Source organism: Hemitrygon akajei, chromosome 12 (assembly GCF_048418815.1).
Source record: "Hemitrygon akajei chromosome 12, sHemAka1.3, whole genome shotgun sequence".
NCBI classification, from domain to species: domain Eukaryota; kingdom Metazoa; phylum Chordata; class Chondrichthyes; order Myliobatiformes; family Dasyatidae; genus Hemitrygon; species Hemitrygon akajei.
In genome coordinates, this window is record NC_133135.1 from 5,985,676 (window position 1) to 6,009,032 (window position 23,357).

Here is a 23,357-nt window from a genome sequence, read left to right on the forward strand (position 1 = left end):
AAAATGGAACATTACAGGGAGCCCACAATGTGCAGAACCAATTAAATTAGAAATCAAATGGCCAACTAAATTGGTCTCTTTTGCTTACACAATGCACATATCCCTCCATTTTTCACATTCACACACCTATATAAATGTCTCAAAAATCCCTGATGTATCTGCCTCAACCACCAGCCCAGGTAGCATGTTTTAATTTGAAATTGTAAGTAGTTTTGTGAACCCCTGTGTATAAATTTGTTAGTGAATACACTTTAATGTTTTTTTAAAAAAAAAAGCTCCTAGTGAGCAGTGGCTTTTGTTTAATTTAAACCACCGAAAGAAATGTTTGAGAGAAGTTTGAATAGGTTACACAGATGTGAGGAGTATGGTTGACTATAGTCCAGGTGCAGGTCAATGGGACTAGACCATATATGTCAAACTCAAGGCCCGCGGGCCAAATCCGGCCCGCGGTGGAATTATCTTTGGCCCGCGAGATAATATCTTTTTACTATTAAAGCTGGCCCCAGTATTCGAAGCGCCTTTGGCGTATGATATGGCTAATGCTGAGTTTATTCAGGTACCAGGTTTTCAGGGTTTTTAGTGTTTATTCGGCAGTCTTCTTCATAAGAAACGGAATTTGTAAAGTGAAACACTTTGTAGTTATAGCAAAGACTGAGACACATGAGAGCAGGCTGAAAAAACGGAGGCAACGAAAGCTGCGTTCACACGCGTCCGACTGATCCGGCCCGCATGAAGCTGCATTTTGCTCAATCCGGCCCGTGACCTAAAATGAGTTTGACACCCCTGGACTAGACAGTTTAAATGGGGCAACACAGTAGCATATAGTGGTTAGCACGATGTTTTACAGTATGGAAGACCTGGGTTCAATTCCCACTCCTGCCTGCTTGGAGTTTGTCTTCCCCATGAACATGTGGGTGCTCCACATTCCAGGCATGTGGGGGTTAGTAGGTTAATTGGTCACTGCTAATTGTCCCATGGTTAGGCCAGGATCGAGAGATTGCTGGGCAGCGTGGCTGGAAGTGCCAATTCTGTGCTGTATCTCAAATAAATGAATTAATAAATGGCTTGGTACAGACTAGATGGGCCAAAGGGCATGTGTGCTGTACTTCTCTAGGATTCTTGATGCTAAACTGTATTTCTTTCTCCCAGCACAAGGGATGACCCACTACATGATTTTTGACATCATTATTGTTGGAATTTGTGTGATCTCGCTGATCCTCTGTACCCGGTCTGTGGTGAATGGGATACAGCTGCAACACGTATGTATCTGGTCATGTTTAATCATCCTTGTTAACTATTTGTGTGTCATCAGTGGCTAGGGTAAATGGTGAGCCAGCAGGAGTCTCTGGATTTCCAGATGATTTAAGATATGTCTTCACCTGAATGGAAGTTTCAGGACATGGATAGGGGTGGTGGTTGAGTGGGGAGTTAAAGATTTACCACTAATTTGGTGATTTTCTTGCAGGGAAAGGTTGAATAGGTTAGGACTTTATTCCCTGGAGCATAGGAGAATGAAGGGAGATATGATGGAGGCCTACAAAATTAGAGGGGTATGGACAGGGTAAATGCAAGCAGGCTTTTTCCACTGAGGTTGGGTGAGTCTTGAACTAGAGGTCATGGGTTAAGGGTGAAAGGTGAAATATTTAAAGAGAATATAAGTGGGATCTTCACTTGCTGAGAGTGGAACAAGTTTCTGGTAGAAGTGTTGGATATGGGTTTGATATAAAACATTTAAGTTTGGATGTGTACGTGGATGGGAGGGGAATGAAGAGCTATGGTCTAGAAAGGACTGACCATCTTTAATCTTGGCACCTGGTGGTTTTATAAGGTCACCCCTTGGCATTCTTTGCCCTAGGGTAAGCAGTCTCTCCTTGAAACTCAAACCCTCCATTCCTAGTACCATTCTTATGCAGTACTATGTACTTATGCAGGCTTGAAAGAGCAGGGAATAAACAGATGTGGAATCATTGCGGGCAAGGGGATAGGTAGTCATCAGCATTTGGTTGAAGGGCCTGTTTCTGATCTGACTTCGTGGTTCTGTGAATGTTCTAATGTGTTGAGTTACCGGGGAGGGTGGAAGTATGGCGTTGAGACCCAGGATCCAGATGACTTTGAAAGTGATCAGTAGGGGTCCTGCATGGTGTTGTAGAATAGGGTCATCGGTGTACATCTACTTGTAGATAAGGTGCTGGAGGCTTTCAGTAGGCTGGCCTTAATCCATCAGGGCACTGAGTGTGGAAGTTTGGGGGGGCGGTGGGTTGTAGTATTGTATTCTAGTTTGGTCGCCCTGCTATGGAGAGAATATTTGTTTGAGATATATCAAGGAATAGGCCATTCCAGTCTTTTGCACTGCCCTGCAATCCCCTGAATTTAATCCTAACCTAATCTTGGGGATAATTTACAATGTCCAATTAACCTACCAACTGGCACATTTTTGGACTGCGGAAACCAGAGCATCCAGATAAAACGGACGCGATCACAGGGAGAACGTACAAATTCCTTAGACTGCAGTGGGAACTGAACCTGGGTCGCTGGTACTATAAAGCGTTGAACTAACCTCTGCTACCATGCTGCCCTATCCTGACAACTGTACCGTTTTCCCCCCCCCCCCCACCCCCCCACCACCGGCAATGATTCCACACCTGTCTTTGCCCTGAGCTTTCAAGCCATCTAGATCACAAGAATGCTGCCAAACAGGGCATACAATAGGGCAAAAATTAGTAGGAAGTTGGAGGATTGGGAAGCTTTTAAAAACCAACAGAAGGCAGCTGAGATCATTAAGGATGTGAGGCTGGAATAAAAATTAAGCTAGCCAATATTAAAGAGGATACCAAAAGTTTCTTCAGATATAAGAGGCAAGAGTGGATATTGGACTGCTGGAAATGATCTTGCCTGATGAATCTGTTGGAATTATTTGAAGAAATAACAAGTAGGATAGGCAAAGGAGAATTGGTTGATGTTGTGTACATGGATTTTTGGAAGGCCTTTTGACAAGGTGCTGGATGAGGCTGCTTAAGCTACAAGCCCATGGTATTGCAGAAGGATTCTAGCATTGATAAAGCACTGTCTGATTGGCAGGAGGAAAAGAGAATAAAGGGGCCTTTTCTGACTGGTTGCCTGTGACTAGTGTTCCCACAAGGGTCTGAGACTTTTTACATTGTCAGTCATTCAGATGATGGAACTGATGGCTTTGTTGCAAAGTTTGCAGACAATGGATGGAGCAGGTAGTTTTGAAGTAGAGGTAACAGAAGGACTTAAACAGATTAGGGAAAGAAATGGCAGATGGAATAGTGTTGTGAAGTGTGTGGTCATGCACTTTGGTAGAAGAAATGAAAGGGTTGACTATTTCTAATGGAGAGAAAATACAAAAATCTGAGGTGCAAAGGAACTTGGGAGTCCTTGTGTAGGATTTCCGAAAGACTGATTTGCAGATTGAGTCTGTTAAGGAGGCAAATGCAATGTTAGCATTCATTTCAAGGGGACCAGAACACAAAAGCAAGGCTGTAACATTAAGAATTTGTAAAGCACTGGTGAGGCCTCACTTGGAAGTATTGTGAGCAGGTTTGGGATCCTTGGCAAAGATGTGCTAAAGCTCAAGGGCTCAAAGGAGGTTCATGAAAATGATTGCAGAATTGAATGGTTTGTCTCCTGAAGAGTATTTGATGACTGTGGGCCTGTATTCACTAAAGTTCAGAAGCGTGAGGGATGACCTCATTGAAACCCATCGAATGGTAAAAAGCCTTGATAGAGTGGACGTGGAGAGGATGTTTCCTATAGTGGGAGAGTCTAAGACCAGAGGGTACAGCCTCGGATAGAGGGGTGTACTTTCAGAACGGAGATAAGGAGGTATTTCTTTGCCAGAGTGGTGAATCTGAAATTCATTGACACATGTAGCTATGGAGGCCCAGCTGTTGGGTATATTTAAGGCAGAGGCTGGTAGATTCTTGACTGGTCAGGGTATGAAGGGATATGGGGAGAAGGTAGGAGATGTGAATGCGAGGGAAAAGTGGATCACTCATTATATGGTAGAGTAGACTCAATGAGCCAAATGGCCTAATTCTGCTCCCACAACTTCTGGTCTAATAGTCTATTAAACTAGAGAGATCAGAAAAATTTGATGTCATGACTTGAGGGAGAGGTTGGACAGGATGGGACTTTATTCCTTGGTATGTAGAAGTCTGAGTTGATCTTGTGGAGGTGTACTGATCATGAAGGGCATGGGGTGAATGCACACAAGTCCTCCCACCTCCAGGGTTGGGGAACTTAGAACTATAGGACAAAGGTTTAGGGAGATGGGAAAGATTTAATAAGGCTGTGTGTTCACTCAGGGTGATGGAAGTGTGGAGCAGGCATAGTAAAATGTTAAAGACCATTGGGTAGGTACTTGGATACTGAGCTGTTCCCAGTTACCAGCCTTTGGTAAGGTTGGTGACTGGCTTAGGAAAGGTTTACAACATTGGGGTGCAACCTTTTTTATGCCATGGACCCCTGCTGTTAACAGAAAGGTCTGTGGACCCTGGGTTGGGAGCCCCTGCTTCAAAAGTTTACAAACCAAAGGATTGTAACTGGGAACAGCTTGGATTGGGCATCTTTTCAAGGGGCACAATTTTAACATGATTGGAAGAAAGTATGGAGGGGGGGGAAATGTTGGGTAGGATTTTAAGTTGCTGGTGTGTGGAATGTGCTGCCAGAGCTGATGGTACAGGAAAATATTTTAAGGACATTTAATACTCTTAACCTCCACTTTACTACTGTCTATATGCCTATGAGAGGGAAGGGTTGGATCGATTTGGAGTAGGTCAAAAAGTAGGCACAATGGCTGAAGGACCTGTGCCTTTCTATGTATTTTTGTCAGCACAGATTAGTTGGGCTGAAGGGCCTGTCCTGTGCTGGAGTGTTCTGTTTCATCTTGGTTGGCATGGTCCAGTTGGGTCAAGGGCCAATGATTTGTCTCTGCATCCTTCCAGGAGTTTGCCCAGTTTTTCTTGCTGCACTACAATAAGCAGGTGACGTGGAGTGACCGCCTGGAGTTCCTGAATGGTTGGTACCTTCTGATCATCGTGAGTGACCTCCTGACCATTACTGGATCCATTCTGAAAATAGAGATCGAAGCCAAGGTGAGGAGGGAGGGAGGTGCATGGGTAGGGGTCAGCCTGATGGTGTGGTGATGGAAAGCCCCCTTAAAGTGTGCTAGAGTACTTTCTCTTTGAAGATGAGAGGTGACTTGATAGAGGTGTGCAAGATGAGAGGCATGGATCGAGTGGATAGTCAGGGAACCTTTCCCAGGGTGGAAAGGTTAATATGAAGGGACATGGATTATTGGAAGAAAGTGGCAGTAATGCAGTCACTCGAGTCTAGTATGATGCTCTCCTGAACAGGTTTTCTACTGGTGGGTGCTTGGGTGGCTGTAGAGGCTGATCCAGGATCCACGTGTTCTGGTACAGTGTGGGTAAAGAGTAAGTGGTGGTTGTGATTAGTGGTTGGGTCTCTTGGTTGTTCAGCCTCTCGTTTCATAGCTGCAACTTGTTCTCTGCCACACAGTGGAAGTTGCTCTCGTGTAGCACAGCTCCCTCTGAACAGATTCCTCCAGGTGTATCTGAGTGTGATGTCTTCCCCGTGTTTAGATGTAATGTAGAATTTCTTCAGGCTGATTTTTATCTTTGAAGTGTTTCTTTTGCCCACCAGGGGCTTGCTGACCAACTGGGAGTAAAGAATCTGTTTGGGGAGATGTGGGTTAGGCATCCAGTTGACATGACTTGTCCATTGGAGTTGTTGCTTTATTGTGGTGGAGATGCTGTTCATGTTGGCTCCTCCAGTCACTGCTGTTGGGGCATCTGTCCTTCCAGATGATACTCAATCCTTGAGGATCTTTGGTGGACAGAATGGGTGTTGCACCTCCAACCAGGGATCTTGTGAACAGTAGAGGAGGCCGTGGACTAATGTTGGGATGGGAATTAAAATGACTGGCCACTGGGAAGTCCTGAATTTTGTGGATGGAGCAGAGATGCTCAACTGATGTTCTTCTCCCCCCCGCACCCATCTACACTGGATCTCACCAATGCAGAGGAGACTGCATCAGGAGCACTAAATACAATAGAATCGGTCCCAACATCAATCCCTTTGGAACACCACTAGTCACTGGCAGACAACCATAAAATGCTCCCTTTATTCCCACTCTGCCTCCTGCCAATCAGCTACCACTTTATCCATGCTATAATCTTTCCTGTAATACCACGGGCTTATAGCTTGTTAAGCAGCCTCATGTCTCTCCTTGTCAAAGGCCTTCTGAAAATCCATGTGCAAAACATCCATTACCTCGCCTGCTTGCTATTTCTTTAAATAATTCCAACAGATTTGTCAGGCAAGATTTTCCCTTGACACCATGCTGACTATGTCTTGTGTACCCTAAAACCACATTCTTAATATCAACTCTAACATCTTCTCAACCACTGAGGTCAGATAAATGGACTATAGTTTCCTGACTTCTGTCTCTCTCTCTCTCAAAGATTGGAGTGTCATTTGCAATTTTTGAGTCTTCCAGAATCTAGTGATTCTTAAAAGATCATTACTAATGCCTCCATGATCTTTTTGGCCGTTACGTTCAGAACCCTGGGGTGTACACCATCTGGTCCAGGTGACTTAACTACCTTCAGACCTTTCAGTTTCCCAAGAACTCTGTAATAGTGGTAACTTCACACACTTCATAACCTCCGACACCTGGAACTTCCACCATACTGCTAGTGTCTTCCACAGTGAAGACTAATGCAAAATACTTGGTTCATCTGCCATTTCATTGTCTCCCATTAATACATTTCTAGCATAATTTTCCAGTGGTCCAATATTCATACTCGCCTCTTTTACACTTTATATCTGAAGAAATCTTTGGTATCCTCTTTAATATTGGCTAGTTTGCATTCATTCCATCATGCATTGATGACTTTTAAGTTTCCTTCTGTTTTTTTAAAGGCTTCCTATTCCTCTAACTTCCCACTAGTTTTTGTTCTATTATATGCCCTTTTTGGCTTTTATGTTGGCTTTGACTTCTCTTGTTAGCCATGGTTGTGTCTTTCCTTTATAATACTTTTCCTATTCCCAACATATATGTCCTGTGCCTTCCGAATTGCTTCCAGAAATTCCAGCCATGGCTACTCTGCTGTCATCCCTGCCAGTGTTCTTTTCCAATCAATTCTGTCTAAATCCTCTCTCGTGCCTCTGTGATTCCCTTTACTCCACTATGATACTGATACATTCTGACTTTAGCTTCTCAAATTTCAGGGTGAATGTGATATTATGATCACTTTCTCTAAGGGTTCTTTACCTTAAAATGTCTAATAAATTCTGGTTCATTGCACAACACCCATTCCAGAGTAGCTGATCCCCTTGTGGGCTCAACCTTGAGCTGCTTTAAAAAGCCATCTCATTAGCACTCTAGAAATTCCCCCTCCTGTAATCTAGCACCAACTTGACTTTTCCGCAATCTGCCTGCACATTGAAGTCCCCTATGACTATTGTAACATTACCCTTTTGGGGTCCATTCTCTATCTCCCATTGTGATATGTAGACCACATCCTTGCTACTGTTTGCTTGTCTGTATACAATTCCCATTGGGGTCTTTACCTTTGTGGTATCTTGCCTCTATCCACAACAATCCAATACCTTCTGACCCTATGTCACCTCTATCTAATTTTATTTTTGCCAACAGAGAATCCTACCCCCTATCCTCTTGATCATTCCTATTCTTTTGATACAATATGCATCCTTGGACACTAAGCTCTGAGCTATAATCTACTTTCAGCCATATTTAGTGAAGTCTACAACATCATGCCTGCCAATCTGTAACTGTGCAACAAGTTCATCAACCTTATTCCATATACTGCACACATTCAAATATAACACCTTCAGTCCTGCGTTCACCCTTTTTTTGGTTTTTTTCCAGCTTTTTATGTTGTTGCAGCTCATCCTTATTGTGCCTTGTCAGCTTCTCCTTGCTAGGAGTCTCACTACACATTACCTCTTGTAAACTAGCTACCTCATTTTCAGCACTATCACTCTGATTCCCATCCCCCTGCCAAATTAGATTAAACCCACCTGAACAGCTCTAGCCAAGCTTCCCACAAGGATATTGGTTGTCCTTGGGTTCAGGTGCAACCTATCCTTTCTGTACAGGTCATACCTTCCCTAGGAGAGATTCCAATGACCTGAACCCCTGCACCAGTTCCTCAGCCATGCATTCACTTGCCAAATCATCCTATTCTTGCCCTCACTGGCACATAGCACAGGCAGCAATCCAGAAATTACTAGCCTGGAGGCCCTGTTTCTCAACTTTCTACCTAGCTTCCCAAAACCCCTCCAGGATTTCCTCACCTTGTCTACCTATGTTACTGGTGCCAGTATGTACCAAGACTTCTGGCTGCTTGCCTTCACCCTTGAGAATGCCATGGACCCAATCCAAGGAATCCCTGATCCTGGCACCAGGGAGGCAACATGCCATCTGGGTATCTCTATTGTGCCCACAAAACCTCACTTTTCTCTGACTAAGGGATCTCCTATCAACACTAGTCCTCTTGACCTCCCTGCTCTTTCGAGCCACAGCACCACGCTCAGTGCCAGGCCCAGTCACGGGCTCCCCCACAGTCGGGTCATCCCCCTCAATCATATCCAAAGTTATATCATTGAGGGGAACAACCACAGGTGTACTCTGCACTGGCTGTGCATTTTCCCCTCTCCTTACAGTCACCCAGTTACCTGTCTCCTGCAATCTTGGGGTGACTACCTTCCTGTAGCTCCTACCTATCACCACCTCATTCTCCAGTATGAGTGGAAAATGGAGCTTCAGCTCCAGGTCCTCGATACATTCTCTAAGGAGCTGTAGCTCGGTGCACCTGGTGCAGGGACTGGAGGTCTCCCAGACTTTGGACATCCCCCCCCCCCACAGTTCAAATCACTATCCCTGGAGCCATTCTCACTAAACTACTCTGCCCTAACAGATGAGGAATGAACAAATAGAACAGAAGAGTAACTTGCAAGTCAGTTTACCTCATTGCCACATGTGCAGGGACGTTCCATGTGAGGTGAATACACGCCTGGTCTGTGCTTGGGTCACGGCCCCTCCAGCCATTGTCATTCAGCACCAAACACCAGCTTCTATCTTTTTTGTCTTGCAGAATTTTGCATTGTATGATGTCTGCAGCATTCTGCTGGGAACCTCCACCTTGCTTGTCTGGATTGGTGTGATTCGGTACCTGGGCTTCTTCCAGAAGTACAATGTAAGCATCACCGAGTGTCTTGAGCCTGTTATAACATAAAACCTAGGAGCAGACCCAGGCCATTCGGCCCATTGAATTGTTCTGTGATAAAACTAGGATTAAGTGTGGGATTGCTGGCTAGTGTGGCTTGAAGGGCCTGTTCTGTGCTGTATATTTCAAAGGTACATTTAATGTCAAATGTATACAATATACATCCTGAAATGCTTTTTCCTTCCAACCATCCACAAACAGGAGTACCCACAAAGAATGAATGACAGTTAAATGTTAGAACCCAAAGTCCCCTCCCCCAGCTCCCTTCCCTCCCATATGTAAGTGGCAGCAATCTCCCCCCCCCCCCACCGGCAAAAAGCATTGGCACCCGCCACCAAACACTCGAGCATGAGCAAGCAAAGTAACAGCAAAGACACAGACTTGCAGTTACCCCGAAAACTGTTTCACCCAGTATTTGACATACCACAGGCTCTCTCCCTAATAGGGAGAAAGGTGTCTGTTTCACAGCGAGAGGGGAGACATAACAAACAACTCGCTGGCTTACACTGTTAAAAGTCCGTGACATCGTTTTTTTTCCAAGCTCTATGCCCAAAGATATTGGGTCTCTGGGCACAGCTGTAGATATTCTGTCTTTTACCCTTTATATACTTAGAGTTGAGAGTACATATAGGGCCAATACAAAATGACGCTGGAAATATTGTAATGAGATGGCAGAGGAACTGAATGTGTATTTTGCATCGGTCTTCAGTGGATGACATCTGCAGTATACTGGACATTCAAGAGAGTCAGGGAAGTGAAGTTTGTGCAGTGAAAATTATGACTGAGAAGGTGCTCAGGAAGCTTAATGGTCTGAGGGTGGATAAATCTCCTGGACCTGAAGGAATGCACCCTTGGGTTCTGAAGGAAGTAGCTGGAGGGATTGCGGAGGCATTAACAATAATCTTCAAGAATCGATAGATTCTGGCATCGTACTGGATGACTTGAAGATTGCAAATGTTCTTCTGCTATTTAAGAAGGGTTGGAGGCAGCAGAAAGGAAACTATAGACCTGATGGCCTGATATCAGTGGTTGGGAGGTTCTTGGAATCGATTGTTAAGGATGAGATTATGGCGTATCTGGAGGCACATGACAAGATGGGAAACCATGCTGGCTTTGGCCTGAAAGGAAAATCTTGCCTGACAAACCTACTGCAAATCTTTGAGGAAATTACAAGCAGGGTAGACAAAGGAGATGCAGTGGATGTGATGTACTTGGATTTTCAGAAGGCCTTTGACAAGGTGCTGCACATGAGGCTGCTTAGCAAGATGAGAGCCCATGGAATTACAGGGAAGTTACTAGTGTAGGTGGCGCATTGGCTGATCAGCAGGAAACAGTGGAAATAAAGGGATCCTATTCTGGCTGGCTGCCGTTACCAGTTGAGTTCCAGAGGAGTCGGTGTTGGGACCGCTGCTTTTTACGATGTATGTCAATGTTTGGTATTAATGGATTTGTGGCTAAATTTGCTGGTAATACAAAGATGGGTGGAGGGGTGGGTAGTGTTGAAGAAACAAAGCCTGCAGAGAGACTTGGATAGTTTAGGGGAATGGGCAAAGAAATGACAAATGAAATACAATGTTGGAAAGTGTAAGGTCATGAACTTTGGAAGAAATAAACAAGCAGACTATTATTTAAATGGACAGACAATTCAAAATGCAGAGATGCAAAGAGACTTGGGAGTCCTTGTGCAGGATACCCTAAAGGTTAACCTCCAGGTTGAGTCTGTTATGAAGAAGGCAAATGCATGTTGGTATTAATTTCTGGAGGTATAGGATGTAAGAGTAGGGATGTAATGAGGCTTCAAGGCACTCATGAGTCCACACTTGGAGTAACGTGTGCAGTTTTGGGCTCCTTATTTTAGAAAGGATATACTGACATTGGAGAGGGTTCAGAGAAGATTCCAGGAATGAAAGGGTTACTGTATGAGGAACATTTGGCAGCTCTTGGGCTGTATTAAGACGTACAAAAAAGCTGGATGAACTCAGCAGGTCGGGCAGCATCCGTTGAAAGAAGCAGTCAACGTTTTGGACCGAGACCCTTTGTCAGGACTGACGAAGGACTTGATGTATTCCCTGGAGTTCAGGAGAATGAGGGGGGGTTTCTCATAGAAACATTCTGAATGTTAAAAGGCCTGAACAGATTACATATGGCAAAGTTATTTCCCATGGTAGGGGAGTTGAGGACTAGAGGGCATGACTTCAGGATTGAAGGACGTCCATTTAGAACAGAGATGAGGAGAAATCACTTTAGTCAGAGGGTGGTAAATCTGTGGAATTTGTTGCCTTGAGTGGGTGTGGGGGCCAAGTCATTGGGTGTGTTTAAGGCAGAGATATATAGGTTCTTGATTAGCCAGGACATCAAAGGGTATGGGGTGAAAGCAGGTGAGTGGGGATGACTGGAAGAATTGGATCAGTGCATGATTAAATGGTGGAGCAGACTCAATGGGCCGAATGGCTTACTTCTGCTCCTATGTCTTATGGACTCCCCCTACGACACAACGGTTTCCTGCAGGGACACCGATCTTCAATTCGCCTGTCTCCAGAGCCACGAGATCTTGGTTTGTCTGAAGGCAATCAGAGCTCATAGGCCGAGCCCTTGGCATGCTGAACCATGGCCAGTCACGAAACCCTGAGAGCAGGTCCCATTCCTGTAAAGAACCGTCGTCAGTGCGTAACTCCAGGTCAGGGTCTTCAAAAGAACCCTGAAAGGGCAAAATAGAGGTATTAAAGATACCTCTAAATAGAGCTGTTTCTGAAGATGCAAGCAAAGGAGTTGCTGTTAGGCACTATTAAACCCCTCCTAAGCTCCTCCTTGTGTCAGTAAATAATAAATAAACTCCAGTGAGTACAGACTGAGCCATCAAACTCGTACGTTAACCCTTTCATTCCCACAATAATTCTCGTGAACCTCCTCTGGACCCTCTCCAATGTCAGCACATCCCTTCAGGCTCAAAACTGTTCACAATTCTCCAAATGCAGTCTCACCACTACCTTATTAAGCCTCCGCATTACATCCTTGCTTTTGTATTCTAGTCCTCTTGAAATGAATGCTAGCATTGCATTTGTTAGAGTAACAATGACCTTGATGAATAGTGGAAAATTCTTAAGGGCAGGAGGGGTGATGAATGCTATTTCCTGTACTTTGTGTATAGTGTGATCTATAGCCATAAGGCATAGGAGCAGAATTTAGGCCATTTGGCCCATCAAGCCAACTCAACCATTCCATTAGTGCTGATTAATTATCCCTGTCAACCCTATTCTCCTGCCTATCATAACCTTTGATGCCCTGACTAATCAAGAACCTAGCAGCTTCTGCTTTTAATGCACCCAATGACGTAGCCCCAACAGCCATCTATGGCAATCAATTCCACAGATTCGCTATCTTCTGGCTAAAGGATTTTTTCTTCTAAAGGGACATCCTTCTATTCTCAGGTAGTGCCCTCTGGTTCTGGACTTACCCTCCACCTCCACTCCATCTTGGCCTTTCAATATTTGATAGGTTTCCTCCTTCATTTTTTCTAAACTCATGTTAACCCCTTCATTCCTGGAATCATTCTAGTGAAACTCCTCCAATATCAGCACATCTGTTCTTAGCTAAGGGGCCCAGAGCTACTTGCAACACACCAAGAGGGTTCTGATCAATGTCTACACAGTCTTGGTATGAAATCTTTGTTTTTGTATATTAGTCTTCACAAAATGAATACTAACATTGCATTTGTCTTCCTCACCACCGACTCGACTTGCAAGTTAACTTTCAATGAGATTTGTTTCCCCGCACCCCACCAGCCTGGAACTCCAGTGAGTACAGGCCCAGGGCCTTCGAATGCTGCTTGTGTCTGTCCCCTTTAACTGTCCCCATTTTGCTTTCAGGTCCTGATTTTGACCCTCCGGGCAGCGTTTCCGAATGTGATCCGCTTCTGCTGCTGTGCATCCATGATCTACCTGGGCTATTGCTTCTGCGGCTGGATTGTGCTGGGGCCTTACCACCATAAGGTGTGCGGACACGAGCAAGGGTGATGCAGCCCCTGGTGGGCCGAGCCTGGGGAGGCTGCAGAGCAGATAATTCCAGTGTCATAGTTGCTCAGGATTAGCTTGATTTGCCACATGTACTTTGGGGGAGAGGGAATACAGGAAATGTCAATGACCAACACGGTCCCAAGGGTTGTGTGAGGGCACGCTCCCAGTGCCAACATAGCATGCCCACAACTCACTAACCCCAACTATACGTATTTGGGATGCGAGAGGAAAAAGTTCTGTCTGCGTGGGTTTCCTCCAGATACTCTGGTTCCTTCCCGCATTTCAAAGACATTAGTGTTCGTGAATTGTGGCCATTCTACTGTATGCAGGCACCAGAAGCATGGGGGACACTTGTGGGCTGCCCCCAGCACATCCTTGGACTGCATTGGTCTTTGACACAAACAATGCATTTCACTGGATGCTTCAATGTGCATGTAACAAAGCTGATGCCTTTTTTAACCCCCCCCCCCCACCCTGAGGCCAGCTGCCCTCTGGCCAGATTTGCCCCTCGTAAACATGAGATTCTCCAGATACTGGAAATCCAGAAAAACATTCAGATTGTTGGTGGAACTCAGCAGGTCGGGTGTGTCTATGGAAAAGGATAAACAGTCGGCATTTTGGGCCAAGACCCTTAATTATCCCATGTTTGAGGTTCCTTCAGTCCTTACCTCTCCTACCTATCACTTTATTCCCATCACCTAGCTTGTCATCCTTCCCTCTTTCCCCCACCACCTTATTCTGGCCTCTCCCCCTTCCTTTCCAGACCTGAAGAAGAGTGTTGGCCTGAAATGTCGACTGTTTATTCATCTCCATAGAAGCTTGCTGAGTTCTTCCATTTTGTGTGTTACTTTGGGCTTCCAGCATAGTGTCAGTACCACAGCCTTCAGCCTGTCTAGTCCATGTTGAAGTGTTACTGTGATTCCCATTGACCTGCACCCAGACAATAACCTGCCATAATCCTCCATCTGCACTTAGCCAAACTGCTCTGAAACATCTCAATCAAACCCACACCACCACTTCCACTGGTAGTTCGTTCTACACTCGTACCACCCTTTGAATGAAGTTGTCCAAATTTCAAAGTAAATTTGCAATCAAAGTTTATATACCACATGACTTTGAGATGGGCGCCCACAGGAAGATGTAGTACAGTAGAATCCATGCAAACCATATGTGGCAAAGGCAGGGTCCCTGAAAGGGAGTCTGTAGGCTGTGGAGTCGGTCAGTGAGGCGAGTGAAGCCACCCATCTCACTCCAGGAGCCCAGTGGTTGTAAAGCAACAACTCTTCCTGAACCTGGCAGCAGGGGAGACGAGACCACCTCTGTTTCCCTTTAAGTATTTCACCTTTTAATAGTACATCCAACCTCAAGTTTAAAATTTTTTTAAAAAGCCTGCTTTCATTTACTCCAACTTATTCATTTGGCAATGTGCCATGTCATGACATGGGTGATCATTATCTTTGAACAAACGAGAAAATTTGCTGATGCTGGAAATCCGAGCAACACAATGCTGGAGGAATTCAGCAGGCTGGACAGCATCTTGGAAAAGAGTACAGTCAATGTTTCGGGCCGAGACACTTCAGCAGAACTGGAGGAAAAATGCTGAGGAGTAGATAGATAGATAGATAGATAGATACTTTATTCATCCCCATGGGGAAATTCAACATTTTTTCCAATGTCCCATACACTTGTTGTAGCAAAAACTCATTACATACAATACTTAACTCAGTAATAATATGATATGCATCTAAATCACTAACTCAAAAAGCATTAATAATAGCTTTAAAAAAAGTTCTTAAGTCCTGGCAGTTGAATTGTAAAGCCTAATGGCATTGGGGAGTATTGACCTCTTCATCCTGTCTGAGGAGCATTGCATCGATAGTAACCTGTCGCTGAAACTGCTTCTCTGTCTCTGGATGGTGCTATGTAGAGGATGTTCAGTAGATTTAAAAGGTGGGGAGAGGGAGGAACACCAGGCGATGGGTGAAACCTAGAGGGGGAGGGATGAAGTTAAAAATGAGGAAGTTGGTTGGTGAAAGAAGGCCGTGGAAGAATGAAAAGGGGGAGGAGCACCAGAGGGAGGTGATTAGATGGGCAAGGGGATAAGATGAGAGGGAAAAGGGGATGAGAAATGAAGCAGAGGGAGGGTAGAAGCTTGAGAAATTGATGTTCCTCCCATCAGGTTGGAGGCTACCAGATGGAACACAAGGTGTTCCTCCTCCAGTGTAAGTGTGGCCTCATCGCGACAGTGGAGGTGGCCATGGATAGACATATCAGAATGGGACTGGGAAGTGGAATTAAAATGGGTGGTCACTGGGAGATCCTGCTTTCTCTGGTGGTTGGGGCATAGGTGCTTAGTGAAGTGGTCTCCCAATCTACATTGGGTCTCACCGATGAACAGGAGGCCACATTGGACACAGCAAATGACCCCCACAGACTTGTAGGTGAAGGGTTGCCTCAACTGGAAGGACTGTTTGGGGATCTGAATGTTGAGGGAGGAGGGTTAGGGGCAGATTGTTCTGCTTGCAAGGATAAGTGCTAGAAGGGAGGTTAGTGGACAAGGGAGTGATCCCAATGGGAAGTAAAGGGGATATGCTGTGCTTGGTGGTGGGATCCTGTTGCAGATGGCAGAAATTTCAGAATTTGTAGTGGACACAGAGGCTACTGGCTTTGGTAAATTGCTAGACATTTCCACCCATTACCCTATCTATATCCTTCATAGTTTTATATACCTCTATTGAATCTCCCCTCATTCTCCTATGCTCTAGGGAATAAAGTCCAAACCTATTCATTATTTCCCTATAACTTGCGTCCTCCAGTTCCGGCAACATCCTTGCAAATTTTCTCTACCCTCTTTCAATCTAGTCTTTCCAGCAGTGACATCTGCACAATCTCTTGTGTTTATGATCCGACAGCTCAGTTTTTTTTTATTCCTCTTGCTGAACGATTTGCAAATGTGTCAGTTATCTTTAATGAACTGCTTGAACAACTTGGGAATGATTCTCTGCCTGTTTCCTTCTCCAGTTTCGATCATTGACCATGGTCTCTGAGTGCCTCTTCTCTCTCATCAATGGTGACGACATGTTCTTGACCTTCGCTTCGATGCAGGACAAGAGCTACCTGGTCTGGCTGTTCAGCCGGCTCTACCTGTATTCCTTCATCAGCCTCTTCACCTACATGGTGCTGAGTCTGTTCATCGCCCTCATCACGGGCACCTACGAAACCATTAAAGTAAGGAGCTGGGGCCACCTGCCCACAGGTGGGATATGTGGTTGTCTGACAAGTGCTCCCAGACGATGGTCCAGAGGAAATTCAGGAGAGTGATCCCAGAAATGCAAGGGTTAACCAGAGCATTTGACTCTGGGCCTGTACTTGCTGGAGTTTAGAAGAATAAAGGGGTGGGGGGAATCTCATTGAATGGCCTAGATAGTGGGCTTGGAGAGGATGTTTCCTATAGTGGGGCTGTCTAGGACCAGAGGGCACAGCCTCAGAATAGAAGAACAGGAAGAATTTCCGTAGCCAGAGTGGTGAATCTGTGATTCATTACTACTTTTTGGCTCAAGGGTCTTTGGCGAGGAGGCTGAGGGAGGAGACTACGCCAGGCACAATTGGAGAGGGTGAAGACATGACTGCTAAGCTGATTCAGTGTGCTACGTGCATGATGTGGGAGGTCAGGGACACTGATGGTGCCCTCAGCTGCTACAGCTGTGGAAAGTGTGTCCAGATTCAGCTTCTGAAGGAGCATGTTGCAGCACTGAAGAAAGAACTGGATGACCTCTGGTTTATCTGTGAAAATGAGGGCTTTCTGGCCAGGACCTACAGTGAGGTCGTTACACCGAGGATACCGGAAGAGAGAAAGGGGGCGACGATGAGGAAGGAAAGGATGCTTGAAGTACAGGAGACCCCAGGGGATGTACCTCTCGTAAACAGGTTCACCCTCTTGGAAGCTGTCGGGACAGAAGACACTGCCAGTCTGAGAGGCGGACAGGTCTGCGAGTTGAAATTTGGTGCAGAAGCGGAGCCGAGGAGTCAGACATCAGGAAGAGCCGTGGTAGTAGGGGACTACATAGTAAGAGGTACGGAAAGGGGTTTCTGTGGCAACAGGTGAGATTTAAGGATGGTGTGTTGCCTCCCTGGTGCTAGGATCCAGGACATCACGGACCGATTGCAGGGAATCCTCAAGGGTGAAGGTGAACAGCCGGAGGTGGTAGTGTATATCGGCACAAATGACATCGGGAAGAAGAGGAGGGACATTCTGCAGCGGGACTTCAGAGAACTCAGAAGAAGGCTGAAAAGCAGGACTTCCAGGGTGGTTATCTCTGGTTTGCTTCCAGTTCCTCGTGCTGGAGAGGGTAGGAACAGGGAGATAATGGATCTGAATGTGTGGCTGAGGAACTGGTGCAGGAAGCAAGGATTTACATTCTTGGACCACTGGGATCTGTTTTGGGGTAGGGATGAATTGTACAAAAGGGAAGGGTTGCACCTTAATAGGCAGGGGACCAGCATTCTGGCAGACAGGTTTGCCACTGCAACATGGATGTGTTTAAACTAAGTAGTGGGGGGAGGGGATGAACTGGAAATATAAAGATGGAGTTGAAGGGAAAGTGAAAATAAGAAAAGTTAAAAAGGACAACAGAATCAATGGAGTAAAAAGCTCAAGAAGAGATCATACAGTATGGCCAAGTGAAATAGGAATTGATATGAAAGGAGAGGGGAGTAACGAATTAAAAGTATTATATATGAATGCACGAAGTATAAGGAATAAAGTAACTTGAATAAACTCAGCTTGAGGCTCAGTTGGAAATTGGCAAGTACGATGTTGTGGGAATAACAGAGACATGGCTTCAAGCGGACAGGGCCTGGGAAATGAATATTCAAGGATATACATCTTATCGAAAGGACAGACTGGCTGGCAGAGGGGGTGGGGTGGCTCTGTTGGTGAGGAGTGATATTCAGTCCCTTGCAAGGGGGGGCATAGAATCAGGGGATGTAGAGTTAGTATGGATAGAACTGAGAAATTCTAAGGGTAGAAAGACCCTAATGGGAGTTATCTGTAGGCCCCCAAACAGCAGTCTGGATGTAGGGTGTAAGTTGAATGAAGAGTTAAAATTGGCATGTCGTAAAGGTAATGATATAGTTGTTATGGGGGGATTTCAACATGCAGGTAGACTGGGAGAATCAGAATGGTACTGGACCCCAAGAAAGGGAATTTGTGGAGTGCCTCCGAGATGGATTCTTAGAACAGCTTGTACTGGAGCCTACCAGGGAGAAGGCAATTCCAGATTTAGTGTTGTGCAATGAACCAGATTTGATCAGGGACCTCGAGGTAAAGGAACCATTAGGAGGTAGTGACCATAATATGATACATTTTAACCTACAATTTGAGAAGAAGGGAAAATCAGATGTGTCAGTATTACAGTTGAACAAAGGGAACTATGGAGCTATGAGGGAGGAGCAGGCCAAAGTTCAATGGAACAATACCCTAGCAGGGAAGACAGTGGAACAACAAATGCAGGTATTTCTGGGAATAATGCAGAAGGTGCAGGATCGGTTCATCAGAGGAAGAAAGATCCTAAGGGGAGTAAGGGGCGGCCGTGGCTGACGAGGGAAGTAAAGGGCAGTATAAAAATAAGAGAAGAAGTATAACATAGCAAAGATGAGCGGGAAACCGGAGGACTGGGAAGCTTTTAAAGAGCAACAGAAGATAACAAAAAAGGCAATACGCCAAGAAAAAATGAGGTATGAAGGTAAACTAGCCAAGAATATAAAGGAGGATAGTAAAAGCTTCTTTTGCTATGTGAATAGCAAAAGAATAGTTAAGACCAAAATTGGGCCATTGAAGACAAATGGGTGAATTTATTATGGGGAACAAAGAAATGGCAGATGAGCTGAACAGGTACTTTGGATCTGTCTTCACTAGTGAAGACACAAACAATCTCCCAGATGTAATAGTGGCCAGAAGAACTAGGGTAAAGGATGAACTGAAGGAAATTTATATTAGGCAAGAAATGGTGTTGGATAGACTGAGTCTGAAGGCTGATAAGTCCCTGGGCCCTGATGGTCTGCATCCCAGGGTACTTGGAGGTCGCTCTAGAAATCATGGATGTATTGGTAATCATTTTCCAATGTTCTATAGATTCAGGAACAGTTCCTGCTGATTGGAGGGTGGCTAATGTCCCACTTTTCAAGAAAGGGGGGGGAGAGAGAAAACGGGGAATTATAGACCGGTTAGCCTGACATCAGTGGTGGGAAAGATGCTGGAGTCAATTGTAAAAGAGGAAATTACGACACATTTGGATAGCAGTAGAAGGATCAGTCCGAGTCAGCATAGATTTATGAAGGGAAAATCATGCTTGACTAATCTTCTGGAGTTTTTTGAGGATGTAACTATGAAAATGGACAAGGGAGAGCCAGTGGATGTAGTGTACCTGGACTTCCAGAAAGCTTTTGATAGTCCCACATAAGAGATTAGTGGGCAAAATTAGGGCACATGGTATTGGGGGCAGAGTACTGACATGGATTGAAAATTGGCTGGCTGACAGGAAACAGAAGCGATTAATGGGTCCCTTTCGGAATGGCAGACTGTGACCAGTGGGGTACCACAAGGTTTGGTGCTGGGACCGCAGCTGTTTACAATATACATTAATGATTTAGATGAAGGGGTTAAAAGTAACATTAGCAAATTTGCTGATGACACAAAGCTGGGTGGCAGTGTGAAATGTCAGGAGGATATTATGAGAATGCAAGGTGACTTTGACAGGTTGGGTGAGTGGGCAAATGAATGGCAGATGCAGTTTAATGTGGATAAATGTGAGGTTATCCACTGGTGGCAAGATCAGGAAGGCAGATTACTATCTAAATGGAGTCAAGTTAGGAAAAGGGGAAGTACAACGAGATCTAGGTGTGCTTGTACATCAGTCAATGAAAGCAAGCATGCAGGTACAGCAGGCAGTGAAGAAAGCTAATGGCATGCTGGCCTTTATAACAAGAGGAATTGAGTATAGGAGTAAAGAGGTCCTTCTGCAGCTGTACAGGGCCCTGGTGAGACCCCACCTGGAGTATTGTGTGCAGTTTTGGTCTCCAAATTTGAGGAAGGACATTCTTGCTATTGAGGGAGTGCAGCGTAGGTTCACAAGGTTAATTCCTGGAATGGCGGGACTGTCATATGTTGAAAGATTGGAGCGACTGGGCTTGTATACACTGGAATTTAGAAGGATGAGAGGGGATCTGATTGAAACATATAAGATTATTAAGGGATTGGACACACTGGAGGCAGGAAGCGTGTTCCCGCTGATGGGTGAGTCCAGAACTAGAGGCCACAGTTTAAGAATAAGGGGTAGGCCATTTAGAACAGAGATGTGGAAAAACTTTTTCACCCAGAGAGTGGTGGATATGTGGAATGCTCTGCCCCAGAAGGCAGTGGAGGCCAAGTCTCTGGATGCGTTCAAGAGAGAGTTGGATAGAGCTCTTATAGATAGTGGGGATATGGGGAGAGGGCAGGAACGGGGTACTGACTATGTATGATCAGCCATGATCACAGTGAATGGCGGTGCTGGCTAGAAGGGCTGAATGGCCTACTCCTGCACCTACAGGCTATTGTCAAACAGCTGTAGAGGCAAAGTCACTGGGTGTATTTAAAGACACTGTTCTTGATTAGTCAGGGTGTCAAAGGTTAAGGGGAGAATGCAGAAGAATGGGGTTCAGGGATAATAAATATTCCATGATGGGGAGGCAGAACAGACTTGATGGGCTGAACAGCCTAATCCTGCTCCTGTCTTGTGGTCAAACTGCAGGAAGAGAACACTGATTGGTGGCACTGTACACAAATGGCCACACTACTAGCCCTCGTGCTCAAGTGTCAAATCAACATTTCGAGCAACATCTGTGTAGGGAAGGAATTGATGGTTCACATCAGGACCCTCCACAGGATTCCCTCTGGTTTTGGGGAAGGGTGGGGTGAAGAGGCCACTGCTTTGTTTGGTACGTATCCAAAGCGCAACGTTGCTGCTCTGCTCTTTGCTTCAGCTTAACCAGCAGAACGGGTTTCCACAGACAGACTTGCACACGTTTGTAGCAGAGTGCAAGGACTTGCCGGACTCTGGGAGGTACCAAGTGAAAGAGGAGGTTCCTTTCTCCCTCTACTGCTGTTGTAACAGGTGAGTGCAGGAGAGGTGACCGTCGGGTCCAAATGCTAGCCTATGAAATGTGAAACTGAAATGGTAAATGCTAGCAGCTCATGATGAGACAATCAGAATTGGGTTTAATATCACGAGTAGTGTTGTAAAATGTTTTGTGGCAGTAGTACAATGCAATAAATTACCGGTAAACTAAATTACAGTAAGATATCCCTTTCCAATCCTGTGCTGTGGACCCTCTTTACCAGGCGGTGATGCAGCTAGTTAGAATGCTCCACACTGTTTAAAGTTTGCAAGTATCTTTGGTGCGACATGCCAAATCTCCCCAAGCTCTTAATGGAATATAGTGGCTGTCATGCCACCGTTGTCATTGCATTGACAACCCTCAGGACAGACCCTCAGATGTTGACTGGCAACTGGCCTTCCTACTGGTGACTCCCTGATGAGGACTGGACTGCCAGCGTCTTTCTCCCAGGGCAGAGGAGGTTAATAGAAGGTGTAACTTGGAACATTACAGCACAGGCCCTTTGGCCCAAATGTTGTACCGACCTCTTAATCTACTCAGATCAATCTACCCTCCAATGTAACTCCATTTTTCAATCATTCACATGCCTCTCATTTCATAAATGGCCCTAATGTTCAAAGTACATGCATCACCCTAAGATTTCATTTTCTTGCAAGCATTCACAGTAATATTAAAAAAAAATTGTGCCTGCCTCTACTACCCTTGCCCCTGGCAGCATGGCCCAGGCATGTACATACTTCTAACATCCCCTATACTTCCCTCCAATCATAAAATTATGGTTCCTTGTATTAGCTATTTCTACCTTTTGGGGGGTGGGGGAGTCTCTGGCTGTCCACTTAACCTATGCCTCTTGTCTGGTACGCCTCTATCAAGTGGCTTCTCATCCACTTTCACCCTAAAGGGAAAAGCCCTAGTTCTCTGAACCTATCCTCATAGACATGCTTTGTAATCCAGGTAGCATCTTGGTAAATCTCTGTGCCCGCTCTAAAGCTGCCACATCCTTCCTATAAGGGGACCAGAACTGAACATAATATTCAGGTTAAGGTGACTGGAGAAGCCTTGTACTGTGCTTTTCTGTTCTGAAACTCCTGGTTGATAATTCTAGACCTAATGCATTAGAAAGGTCAATGATGTAAAATATTAACTAAATAAAGTACTTGCTTCCATTCCAGCCTGAGTCAATTGACCTGTTAGGGGTACAGTTACAGGGATGAGGACAGAGGCCACTGGTTCAAGTCACTGATGCTTTTGGAGATGTCATTGGAATTCTGAGAGTTGTAGATTGGACTGTAGTTCACATTGGATCCCCTCAGTTCTGTTTGTGTTCTCCCCCAGACTTGTTGGTGGGCTGGAGGTTTGGGGCTTGTTCTTGTTCTCTTCATGTGGGTGATCTGTTGGCTTTTGTGCAAGTTGTTTGGGGGTGGGGGGTCTGTTTGCTTTTTTTAATGCAGAGGATTGATGTCTTTCAATTCTATGGCTTTCTGTATTTTATGGCTATCTGGAGAAGACAAATCTCAGTTGTATTTTGCATACATTGATAATAAAATGAACCTTTAGGAGGAAATGGGGAACAGCTACTTGCTACTGAATAAATTTGATTGCAGATTTGGGTGCCACTGTAGCATAGTGGCTAGCACAGCTTGGGGTGTCGAGTTCAATTCCTGCTTCTATCTTTAAGGAGTTTGTACATCCTTCCCATGAACACATGTTTCCTCTGGCTAATATTTGAGATCAGTTTCTCTCTTTTCCCCCCCCCCCCCCCCCCCACATGAGCTGGATGAGCCTATCTGCCCAAAATGACTGGTTTTAAGGTGTCAGTAATCAGCCTTTGCAACTTCTGTCAGTAGAAACAGTTCTGTTGGGCTTGGGTTGCTAAGCCACATGTGAAGGC

The 23,357-nt window shown here is 45.2% G+C and overlaps 1 protein-coding gene across 6 annotated transcripts in view; it reads left to right on the plus strand.

Moving 5' to 3' along the window:
- Nucleotides 1–23,357, plus strand: part of mcoln3b (mucolipin TRP cation channel 3b) — a 56,442-nt gene that overhangs the window by 31,928 nt on the left and 1,157 nt on the right. For 3 of the 6 annotated variants that reach the window (XM_073062373.1, XM_073062371.1, XM_073062374.1), the window contains 6 exons: nucleotides 1,150–1,259; nucleotides 4,968–5,117; nucleotides 9,165–9,266; nucleotides 13,163–13,285; nucleotides 16,331–16,537; nucleotides 21,332–21,462. In XM_073062373.1, coding sequence (XP_072918474.1) covers nucleotides 1,150–1,259; nucleotides 4,968–5,117; nucleotides 9,165–9,266; nucleotides 13,163–13,285; nucleotides 16,331–16,537; nucleotides 21,332–21,462 — 823 coding nt within the window. Of the gene's footprint in view, nucleotides 1–1,149; nucleotides 1,260–4,967; nucleotides 5,118–9,164; nucleotides 9,267–13,162; nucleotides 13,286–16,330; nucleotides 16,538–21,331; nucleotides 21,467–23,357 lie in introns of those variants that run through there. The other 3 variants (XM_073062372.1, XM_073062376.1, XM_073062375.1) reach the window with 2 other exon arrangements.